The 12,353-nt window shown below is 36.2% G+C and overlaps 2 protein-coding genes across 3 annotated transcripts in view; one reads left to right on the top strand and one right to left on the bottom strand.

The window, feature by feature from the left end:
- LOC309508392 (UDP-glucuronosyltransferase 2C1-like) overlaps nt 1-6,743 on the top strand; it is a 53,178-nt gene extending 46,435 nt beyond the window's left edge. For both annotated transcript variants that reach the window (XM_082183006.1, XM_082183005.1), the window contains exon 3: nt 4,805-6,743. In XM_082183006.1, coding sequence (XP_082039132.1) covers nt 4,810-6,405 — 1,596 coding nt within the window. In that variant the 5' untranslated portion in view covers nt 4,805-4,809 and the 3' untranslated portion in view covers nt 6,406-6,743. The remainder of the gene's footprint in view (nt 1-4,804) is intronic.
- Nucleotides 6,744-7,397: 654 nt separating this feature from the next.
- Nucleotides 7,398-10,371, bottom strand: LOC309508450 (arylamine N-acetyltransferase, pineal gland isozyme NAT-10). Its single transcript, XM_082183090.1, has 2 exons — nt 10,125-10,371; nt 7,398-8,850 (listed from the first exon to the last, which is right to left on the bottom strand). The coding sequence occupies exon 2, from the start codon at nt 8,841-8,843 to the stop codon at nt 7,971-7,973; it is 873 nt and encodes a 290-aa protein (XP_082039216.1). The 5' UTR covers nt 8,844-8,850; nt 10,125-10,371; the 3' UTR covers nt 7,398-7,970.
- Nucleotides 10,372-12,353: the final 1,982 nt, after the last annotated feature.

Genomic DNA, 12,353 nt, shown 5'->3' with positions numbered 1-12,353 from the left:
ATTGACTGGTTGTATGAACTTCCGGTCGCAATCTAATGTAGACTTTAGTCATCTAATGTTGTTAAAATATGTAATATTTAGCATTTTATATGGAGCTAATTGTTACACCTGCTTAGCATGTATACTGTAAACATTCTTTATTCATATGCATATACCCCAAATCGCATGAAAATCACACACAAACCATAAACTATCGTAATCGTGTGCTTATTAACTTCTTGTTTCATGTGTAGAAATATTTATTTGGCTTTGATTTTCACAGAGCTCAGAATGAGGAAGTGTACAGGACAGCGTCATGCAGTTGGCAGAATTATGGTCATGTTGATTCAAGTACAGCTAAGGTCATAACTGACAAACTGTTTTAGCTCAGTGTAATTCAGTGTGAAATGAATAGAAATGGTATTCTGTATGATGAAATATTTCGCAAACATGTGATAAAAAAAATCAATGTCTCCAAATATGTGCTCCTTTGTTCTAAGAGCCCTAACGGATGTTCTTTAGTGCATGTATGTGAACACAACTAAACTGCAGCAGATGTGAGGGAATTCATATGTGTGATGATATTCTATTCAAAATATTAAAATAACAGATAGATTATTTTGAAATGCTTAGAATTTATCAAAGCCAGTGCTAGGGGTTGTACCGACTAGTCGACCTTAATGCAATGCCGTGATGTTTTAAGCTTGACGTCGACTAGTCGCGTTGATCATGTGACACTATGATTGTCACCATCAAGTGTGTGGAAATACTTCACTAAAGATGAAGCTTGTAAAAATGTCACTTGGAAAGTAAGTCTGTCCTGAAGTACAACAAAAGTACAAGTGCAATGCACACTCATCTGAAAAGGCATCCGCTAATGTTAAGTGAGGAATGCAAATCATCTCGACAGCAGTAAATTTACCCTTCGCAGGGAGTTTGATTGACAGGCGATCTGACCAATCATAATCCGCCGAATCCGCCATTTCTGTCCGACAAAGCAGTCAGGAGAGTTAGTAGATTAACGTTGGAGGATTTGAACTTGAATAACGGCGTGTACTGCTACTGACGTCTTTCTGCAGTTAAAACAACATTCCTTCTTATGTATATTCATGTTTATTTGATGCTATAAATTAACTAGAAGGAAGAGATGATCGGTTCACGAGCAGCTTTAAGAGGCTCTACAGCGATCTGCCACGACACATTAAAGAGCCACAAAACGGTATTTATTGTTTAAATTTCTTTATAAAATGACCAAATATGAAAGTTGAGACTTTGTTTACATATTAAAAGTAACCTGCTCTGTCCTGTCTGTCAGCACGTTGTCAGTGTCCTCTGTCCTCTCTGCTCCGCGATGTTTATTTCACTGTGTCGGACATAGCAACAGTAACTAAAGGGGGAGGGTCTTTGCGAACGGTCAATTAGAAACTTCACTAAACATGCAAACCATGATCGAAAAGTAAAAACTGTGAATGAGCAGGACTGTGACAGTGAGTAGGCTTACTTACAGCCCATCTTGCATAAATGGCATTGTTATGCCAACATAATGCATCACTAAAAAATGTTTGCACTAAAACGGGAGTTATTGTTGCATTGTTACCGTTAAGTTGCAACATATTATGAACTGTATGTCAGCATCTGTATCATTTTCTGCTAATAAATTGCAAATTGGGGCATGTTGCAAAGCAGTCCCATCTCTTGTGTTTTTATGAATGACGTGAGTGACTAGTCAACGTCGACTCGACTTTGATGTCATAACAGTCGACTTCAAAAAATCTGAAGTCGTTCAACCCCTAGCCAGTGCATCCGTTAATGGAGGTGACAGATCACTCTGTCACAAATAAAAAAGAGAGCACATGTACACAGGGGCGTAGCACCAAATTTTGGGCCCTGGGTACAAACCATCTTGCTGGGCCCCCGTACCAAATACCATAGTGATACCAATGGGTGGGGTATTGCATTTTTATCATAAAAACACTTAAAATGTAAACAAAATAAGCCACACTCTGATTAATATATTTTTGTTTTATTGTCAAAAGTACAAGTTAATTGATGATTATTTGTCTGTTTAAAATAAATGCAGACTATAGAATCACAGGGTACACTAACCGCCAAACTAGACATTCAGTCTTTGAATTACGTTTTTAAAATTAGTCATTTTCAATCATTAAGATGTGCATTAAACTGAGAACAATTCTGTACTTAATGTAAGAGCGTGCGCGAGCTAATTTGCATAGCAATGCGGTAAAATAGGCGCTAACGATCTGTGTTTTTGCGGGTGTTAGATTTTGACAACGGAGGGAAATATACAGTGTTTTCATGTAAACATCTGATTTTTGCAGTGTAAGATTACGGTTAACACCTTTAAATATTACATAAATGTATTATTATGTATTTTTATATTATATGCCTATAAATCAGCAGCAAAAAGTAATTCTTGAAAAAATCTGCACAGTAATTTTATCAAATCTACACGTTAATAAAAACAAATTGCTATTAGTACTATTAGTATAAAATTCAATTAGGCAATCATACATTTCTCAATTTTATATTTATATATTAATGTCAAGAATTTAGAAGTGTATTTATATAGCCTACGCTACACTACACAGAAATAATACACAATTAAATTATGCTTATTTTAAATGCATTGAGCAGGCTAGGTATAAAAAAATATAGGCTTTTAATAATCTTTCAGTGCGCAAAACCATGATAATATGAAACGCTTCAAAACAGCGCGTATGCGCATCGCGGGTGCAGAATGATGTGCTCAAAGCGACATGGAGTCACAGCAAGTGTGCATTTAAAAGTTCACGGCACAAAGCGAAGACATGTCGAGCACACAAATCCTAGTGTTTATCCGTCCAACAGTTTATTGATCATTTGTTTCTTCAGTTTTAAATTCCAGTTATTGTGCGTTTGATGCCGATTCATAGTCTTTGTGCTGTTTGTGATCTAACAGGCACACGGTAGCGAGTCGTTTAAAAACAGCAACAAACTCCAACAAAATAAAGTCATTTTATGCAAATCCACAGCCTTTTCTCTACAGATCAAGCATTATAATGTTAATATATCATATTGGAGAGAGTTTTACCGTGCATCCTGCTGTAACCGACAGAGGCGCGCGCGCTGTTTGAATAACGTTAGTTAGCTGTTACTGAATGGAGATTGACAGCCGCAGAGGAGGGAAAACGAGTTTCCGTAAACTTTAATGATGTAATACGACATCTGTCCCTCACATTAAGCTATGGAATGGCCTCAGATGACTTTGTCACCCAAACTGACGTGAAAAAAGCGCGAGGCGCCGAAAAGCGCGCTGTTTGCATCCCTGTGTGATACTATAAAGTATTGGTATATTATTCAAACAGAGTACGAACATAAATGTATGCTATTCTACCTGGAGTAGATATTTATGTTAAAACAATGTCAATGCTCGATGATGCATTTGGAGCTCACCTTTCTTTTAAAAAAAACTGAGTGAGCAACTGCTTGCCCTCATTTGCCTTTCTCTCTTTAATCTTCTTTTCTTTTCGTTTTTGAGCCCCTTATTTTCCTTTCTTAAGGAAAAACATGACTCTTCCCCTGTCTTCCTAGTTCCTATCACAGCTCACTCCAGCTCCTCCTGTCTCTCATCAACTGATTCACCGCGGGTCCGTAGCAGAAGCACCTGACCTGCGAGTCGTACCATTTACATTCATTCGAGAGGGGTGGTGGGGCCCTGCACAGCATGAAAATGACTTTTTTATACCAAACCAGTGCCTAACTACAAGTTTAGTTTTGCACAGGAACTTTTTTATTTGTACATAAATGCTATACAAATGTTAGTGCATGTATATGTATGTATAGAAAACTGACTTCTAAGGGCCCCCCCCTGCCTCGGGCCCTGGGAACTCGGTACCCTTTATCCCCCCAGTCCGACGCCCCTGCATGTACATATAATTATCCATGGATGAAGTAAAAAAGAACTCTGATTTTTATTGTTATTTTTATTTATTTTTAGCATTTGCGTGGTCTGAAAAATTTACTGTGAGCGTTAAACTGACGATCCAAGAGCCAGTTATCCTGAGGTATTTGTTTCCACTAGACAAGGCTTCATGAATATTCATCAGCAGCCCCTTTATTCTTGAGATGGCAAGCAAATTAATCATGCTCTTCACACTTAGTTCATGCTCTTCAAAAAGTTGATAAAGTTTTGACGTTAAGCATAACTGCTGTTCACATTTTCAAAGGTATTCTGTTTGTGTAAGATAATAAACTATATTGTTGGGGACAGTTAAAGACCCAGAATGATGAATGAAGACCCTGAGTCAGATGTGCAGTCAATTGAAGACAATTTTACTGAAGATAGTTTGCCGTTTCATCAGGCAGAAGTCAGTTTCAAGATTCACAAGGAGTTACACTCTCAGAACAACATTAATTATACTCTAACACATCACTTACTATACGTCATCACGTCAGGTTGAATGATTCTGATTGGCTAAGAAATAGATACACAGTAAATTTCCACACATGGACTGATAGGCAGAAGCATCTCTTCATCAATGATAAGGCTGACACCCAGACCCTGAGTTAGGTATGAGGTGACCCCCTGTGTCACAGAACTGCGTTATCTAGGCACCAGCTTTTCCGGAACAAGTCATTCCACCTTGGAGCCTTCAATATGAACTATTTTGCCTGTAACACAAATAAACTTGGCTACTACTCTAAATCTATTTCATTTATTTATTTTGTTATGTCAGTACTGCACAGTGTCGGAAACATTAACTGAAGTAAATAAACAAATAATGTTATCTGATTTTATGTAATCCCATTATTTTATTATTTACAGGCAAGATGCCACCATTTTCTAAGAACATGGATTCTGTCTCTCTCTGGATAACAGTCGTAGTCCTTTTTGGTTCTCTCTGTGATGGGGGCAAAATCTTGGTGGTGCCTTTGGAAGGAAGTCACTGGGTGAACATGGACATCCTCATCAAGGCTTTACATGGTCAAGGGCACAGCATTGATGTAATACGCACCTATAATAGCTGGTTCGTAAAGGAGAATTCAACTTATTACAACTCTATAACCATACCAAACACCAAAGGAATGGATGAAGAATTTGTAGAAGACATGATCTCCAAAACAATAGACCATGAAAGAGGAAAGAGCCACTGGCTGAGCACTGTACAGCTGTTTTTGGATGTGGTTAGTGACATGTATGAAATGCATAAAATGATATGTCAGCTTATAATAAACATGTTTGAAAGTGAGGAAATTATGAAGGCACTGAAGGAAAAGCAGTATGATCTGATGCTTACTGATCCAGTATGGGGTGCAGGCATTTTCTTGGCTCATAAACTCAAGTTACCCATGGTATATAATGTGAGATGGACCACTACTGGTGAGGGACACTTTAACATCGCTTCCTCACCAATGTCTTACATCCCTATCACAGGATCTGGAAACACTGATAAGATGAACTTCGTTCAACGAGTAAAAAATGTTTTCCACTATTTCCTAATGGCCTTTCAGTACAGCTATTTTAATTTGCCACAGTACCAAGCACTTTGTGACAAATATTTCCATCCACCTGTCAATTTTTATGAACTTCTCCAGGGAGCTGATATATGGCTTATGAGGGTTGATTTTGTTTTTGAATTTCCACGTCCAACAATGCCAAATATTATCTACATTGGAGGCTTTCAGTGTAAACCAGCAAAGGCCCTTCCACATGATCTGGAAGACTTCATGCAAAGTTCTGGAGGGCATGGAGTCATCATCATGTCTTTAGGGTCGTTTATCAGTGCCCTACCAGATGATTTAACAGCGGAAATAGCTACTGCTTTTGCTCAGCTCCCGCAAAAGGTAATTTGGAGATACACTGGAAAGAGACCATCTACTTTGGGGAACAACACATTACTGGTTGACTGGATGCCACAGAACGATCTTCTAGGGCATCCAAAGACTAAAGTTTTTGTTGCACATGGCGGAACCAATGGGGTTCAAGAAGCTTTGTACCATGGTATTCCAGTGGTTGGAATTCCATTCTTTTTTGACCAGTACGACAATCTTCTTCGTTTGCAAGAAAGGGGAGGAGCCAAGATTGTTTCCATCGCAAATTTAGATAAAAACACATTGCATGCAGCCATACAGGAAGTAATCAATGAACCATCTTACAGACTGAGTATGCAGAGACTCTCTCATCTGCACAGAGACAAGCCAGTAAAACCTTTGGACAGCGCCCTCTTCTGGATTGAGTTTGTAATGAGACACAAAGGTGCTGCTCACCTACGTACAGAGTCCTACAAACTGCCTTGGTACTCCTATTACTCAGTAGATGTTGCAGTTACATTGTTTGCAGTTGTTTTGATATTCACTCTATCTATATGTTTAACAGTTCGATATATGTGTGTCAAGTGCTGCAGCAGAAAAAGGAAAACTGAGTAACACATTTGCATATTTAGTATAGACATGGATTATTCTTATATGTCTGTCCCATGACTTTGATTATTACTTATGTAATGAACTGCACACTGAACTTTAGAGAAAAAGAGAAACTACCTACTAATTAATGATGACATTATGTCTGGCTGGAAAACATCAGGATATTTCAAAAGGCAAGCCAAAAGTCTCTAGTAAGCAGGTCTGGTAACACTAATGCAAAATAATAAAAAAAATTAAAGGTTTTTCCAAAGTTTTTCATCTGAATCTCAGATGACAATTTGTATGACTCACTTTTTTTTTTAATGGGTTGTACAGAATAATAAAATGTTACTTTCCCTGTCTATGTGTAGTTTTATTTTTCTAAAATATTTTATGCGTTCATGTATCTGAATTTGCCATAATCTTTTTTTTTTTTACAGAAAAATATTTCTCAATATCAGATAACATTTACTATACTGTAAAAAATAAAAAATAAAAAAAATGAGGCAGTGATATTTCCTAATTAATGCCATTACTCTGACTTTTGCCCTATAAAATTCAACTTCAAACATTTTGAATGTTACAGGGTTAGCCCAAACATATTTTAAATATATTGTGCAGTGAATAAACCCAATTTATTCCACAAATGTACAATTATTATACATGTAGTTTAGTTCTGTTATAATTAGTATAAAGTATAATTATACACTTTTTAATCTAAAATGTCGATATTGGGAAAAAATGTCATGTCCATTTTGTTTGTAAACTATTTACCTGTACAAAACTTAGACCTGCTGATTTTTTAAATCTTAACCTGACCAGTAGTTTAGTAACTGATTTTAATTAGCAATGCTGTGCTGTGTGCTATTTCAGCAAGGGTCTTGACAACCATTTACAAACTTTGTTAGAAATTGATGAGGTTTAAAAGAATAATTCTCATCTGGACTTGAATTGTACATTAAACATCAAGTGATGACCAAAATGGCTTATTGAAGTAAATAAAAACAAAACAAAAATCAAATTTACAATTCATTTGTTATTGTTTCTATCCCCTATTGATTCTTTCAACAGACAGTAATTCAAAATGCCTTGTTGTTGACACAAATAGAGCTGTATTAGCATACATGCTAATCTGTCAGTCACTGAGACAAACACGAGTCAATCATTTTTAATCTTTAGTACATTGATTCCATGTCTATGTTAAATAAAATAAAACATTCAGAAATCATAAGAAACATCAAGACACCACAGAGGTTAGGTTTAGGGGTAGGTTCTGGGTTAGTTATTACCCAGTTATTGTAATTACTAAAATAAGTAGATAGTATGTATATGGGGAACAGGACTGTAAAATAAAGTGCTACCCATTATTTTATAGATGTCACACGTGTTTCATATTGCCGTTGTATGCTGCCTGCTCTGCTTCAGCTGCCAGTCTTCTCAAATAGTCTTTCTTATCCTTCTTTATACTCCCCTTTCACTGCTTTGTTTTCTTTTGTATAATCTGTTTGAGCCTTGGCTTTTGCTGCTCTAATCCTACTGCTATTGACTGCTGCTTTCTTCTTCCTATTCCTATGTAATGCTTCTGAGCATTACATGCAATAATTAGCTTTGTTGTTTTTAGGTGTGAACTTATTAACTAACACCACATTAAACTTTTCCCTCAACACAGCCTCTATTTCAGAGTCAGGAATTTCCTTCATGTCCACAAAGTCAGAGTCCTCCTCCGGGTTATAGGTGATCTCACTGTAGGTCCAGCCAATCAGAGCTCTGAAGCCTGTGGGCGTCTGAAGGGAGCAAATGGACTTCAGCACAAACCGAGAATCTGGACTGGTCTGCAGGCAATCCAGCGTCTCCACGAAATGCTCTTTATTACGGGGTGTTAATGGGAAGCAATACATTGTTTTCGTCAGGCGATGGTCAAGGAGGCTGGAATTAGCATAGACCTTATCTTTGACCACTGGCTTTCTTGAGGTCTTCTCAAGAACCCACCTCATCCCATCGTTTAGGAGGCGAAACACACCGGGAGGTTGTGGCTGATCTTTACCCGAGACCATCTCTAAGGGATACCACAGTTGGCATGACACTCCATAGCTTACATCAGTAATGTAAGGCTTCCCATCAATCTCCACCAGATTGATGAGATGAGAGTCCACGGGGTGAAAATCATTTTGGAACTTGTTGAACACCTTGGAGCCTAGTGTGGTGTATTTGTAACCCATCTCCTTTAGGACCCATGAGAACAAGAGGTTGTTTTCACAACACCAGCCTCCCCGATTGCTCTTGACTAATTTATCATAGATGATGAGCAGGTCTGTCGTGTTCTTCTCTCCGCAGTGGATGCTGAGGTTCTCAAATGGAATTTTCATAACATGCAGCTTGTGGATGGTGCGTAAAGTGTCCAGGTCAGGTTTGTCATATTGGCCAGTAAACCCAATCCTGTTGAAGTACCCTCTCAGATCCATTAGAGTCCTTTAAGAAACAATGCAAAAACAATTTTAAAGCTGAAATATGTTTTCCTCATCTTATTAAATACTATTCAATGTGTAGTGACAACTATAAGAAGCCTACACCATTTGCAGCGTGTCTCACAACTGAGATGTTTTGTTCGTATCTAATGTTGTTCTGTTAAATATTAACTCTAATACATTTCAAATGCATCCACTTATAACTAAAAATAAAAATGTGCGTGACATTTTAATAATAATTTGCTTTTTGCTCACATATATTGCTTGTCGACTAAGAGAAATGAAAATTCTCAGCTCTTGACAGAACTTATTTGGTTCATTCTCAGGCTCCTTTTCTCTGTTTATTCTCATTTGCATTCAAGGCGAGGGGTTTGTCATGTCAAATGAGCTTATTGTGTTTGCAGCTCTTTTTGGTGAAGCGGGTTGCTCTGCTTTAATAGAATTTGCCCATTCTGCAGTGTTAAGAAAAATGTAGGGACTTGAATTTTAATGTTATAGGGCACACAGCAGAAAACAAATTAGAACAATCTTTTTTCTTTCTTTTTTTTTCCCAACAATTTGCTTCAATGGTAATCTTGTTTTAAGTATGTTTCAATATTTCTACTGGAAAAACAAATAGAATATATGATAAATATAAGATAGATATAAGATAACTGCATAACAATTTTTATGACAATATTATGTTTTGTACCTAAACAACAACATTTCCTACATTCTGTAGTCACTAAAATTAAATATGTTCTGATATGTGAATTGCAGGTGATATTTCATAAAAAGTTACTTAAATACAACATAAATTGCAACCAAACAATAGGAAGTGGGAATGGAGATGTGAAAAACAAAGATTTAAGAAGATGTGGGAGCATGGAAGCTACAAACAAAGTTAAAAATGAGTTTTTCTTACTGTTTTATCTCATTGTATCTTCTGTCTCATTTGTTAACATTAGTTAATGTAGGCCTATTAACTAACAAGAACTAACAGTGAACAATATATTTTTACATTTAGTTATTTTTAATGTTTGTTCACAGATAATTAACTAATATTAACAAATACAACTTTTGATTTTAAAAATGTATTAGGAAATGTTGAAAGATTAATAAATGCAGTAGAAGTCTCGTTCATTCTTAGTTAATGTTAACTAGCTTACTTGTGTTAACAAATGAAACCTTATTGTAAAGTGTTACTGAAAAAAAATTTAAGAAGAGAAATTTCAACAGAAACATGAACAAACAATAAAAGATCTGTCTAAATTCTTAAAATTAAAATTAAAATCTTACCCTTAGATGAAGCCAGTGAGTGAATGTCTCACAGTGTAGAGTCAGAGGTTTAAATAAATGTGTGAGTGGGTCCAAGAGGCGTGGGAACGGAGCGAGGCCAGAGATTGTCTTATTATTGGGAGATAAGAGGGTCTGTATCTCTTACCATTGGAGAAAGCGTAATGGCTAACTTGGATCACGTGAGGCACCTCATCCTATCGTGTAATGGCAGTGACGTCAGTGCCCGCAGTTCAAAGTTTTATGCCAGTCAGTTACAATTTTACGTGAATCAGTTTCTTGTGGATTAGCGCGTTGGTCTTGTGAATAAATGTTCTATATTTGGTATTATATCGCTAGTAAATGTACATACAGCAGGACTGCAATGTTTGTGGAATGTGCTTTACTGCGGAAAAAAAGAGTGTGAATATCTCTATTAGCTGCAAAGTACTAGTCACTGCAAACTTTTTTACCATCATTCATTATTATTCAGCATTATATATCATCATCATAGGCACACTGTAAAAAATCCAACTTACGTTTTGTATGACAAATTCAGTTTTTAAAGTTTATTCAACTATTTAACATGAAAAAAGTTGAGAAAAGTTGAGATTAAACTTTTAAATTCTCTCTCTTTTTTTTACAGTGCACACAGCAGTTATACATTATAATTCAATTATTTATTTTCTCTTTATTCATTAAAATGCAAAATATCAGCGTCATATGCATAAATGCAGTTATAAGTCATTACAATTCAAGTCTTATCATAATTGGTAAAACCTGAAAGCAAAAGAAAGAAAACATTTGTATTTTTTACTTTCTTTTGACAATATACAATTTCACTCAATATTGCTATTAAATACTATAGTAATGGCGTAAATTAGTCCTACCTGTCGCGACATTCCCTTCTCTGCCTTCTCTTGTAAAATAACCTTTTTATCATAGTAAAATCTACATATCGTTCACAACAAAAGGATTGTTTAGTGTAAAACATGTTGAAGATTAGAGGACAGGCAGTCGATTCATTAAATGATAAATCATTTCCTTACAAAAGCGGTTTATTTAGTGTAGTGCCTCTTCCTCCATTGAGATCCATTTAAAAAAAATGGCCTCTGTTCTCCTGCCTACCGACACCGCAGCAGCGTTAGCATTAGCCGTTACGCTTTTTTGACTAAAGGATGCAGGCTTGTTTTCTAGTGGCTTTGGAGAGAGGACCAGGTTTGGACTATTTACATTGTGTTTTTTATGTTTGTTTGGCAGTTGTCTGTGAGGGGCTGCCGCTTTACTTTCGTTTTGTGTTTGTTTATTTTGATATTAAAGTATGTTGATCGTTCGCTGGTTCCCGCCTCCTTCTTCCCTGAATCACTAACCTTGCTACAAAATGAATTATAAAGGCAGAAGCTGAGCAAAATTCATCTAAATAAGTCTATTCAGCATACTGTTTCAAAATATACAATTATGTGAGTGTGTGTTAATAAAGAAGATAGTTTTTTACTGTTGGCAGGGATGATCTGGCAAAGGAGGACCGGGACAGTATGCAATTGGATTCTCACTTCTCTTCATCTCTGCTTAAAACAATAACAAAATCAAAGCCATTAATCTAAACAAGTTGTGTTCCAAATTTGAGCTTGATATCTCAAAAAAATTTGCTTACATAAAATTTGGTTTGGGCGCAGTACCAAACTTTCTCCATTTGATCCCAGCAAAGCTCCACTGATACACAGTGGTTGGTTTTATGATTTGCAGTATAATAATTTCTCTCTCATATATTTCGTGCACACACACCACACACAATTTTTTACATAAATACAAACCACACTGACATCCATATACCAACACACCCACAGAATTATAGCTGCATAATTTATCCAATTGGCTCTATAATTCACAGATGCAGAAAACAGGAAAAAAGTGAGTATTTGTTTTATAGGCCAAACCTGAGAAAATGGTGCCATCTTATAAAAAAATAAAAAATAATAATAAATCTGAAGCCTTGCCAACAGAATGAAAGCCTATTAACAAAGTCAGCATAATTGAATAGTCAAATGACCCTGGGATTAAAATATAAATTTTAATGGGTTTCAATAGACATTTTTGTCCTTTAAGGGTTAGTTCACTCAAAAATGAAAATTGTGTCAGTAATTACTCACCCAAATTAAGATATTTTTGATGAAATCTGAGAGCTGTCTGACTCCTTCATAGGCTTCTAGGCAATTTCTTTCTGCCGGTCCAGAAAAGTTTTGAAAACATTGT

This window comes from Leuciscus leuciscus (genome assembly GCF_965113295.1).
Source record: "Leuciscus leuciscus genome assembly, chromosome: 10".
NCBI classification, from domain to species: domain Eukaryota; kingdom Metazoa; phylum Chordata; class Actinopteri; order Cypriniformes; family Leuciscidae; genus Leuciscus; species Leuciscus leuciscus.
Note: the sequence above shows the minus strand (reverse complement) of the source record. Positions and strands in the feature narration are given on the sequence as shown.

Excerpts from the sequence above, each read along its gene's own strand:
- LOC309508450 (XM_082183090.1), bottom strand. The coding sequence starts at position 8,843 with ATGGATCTGAGAGGGTACTTCAACAGGATTGGGTTTACTGGCCAATAT.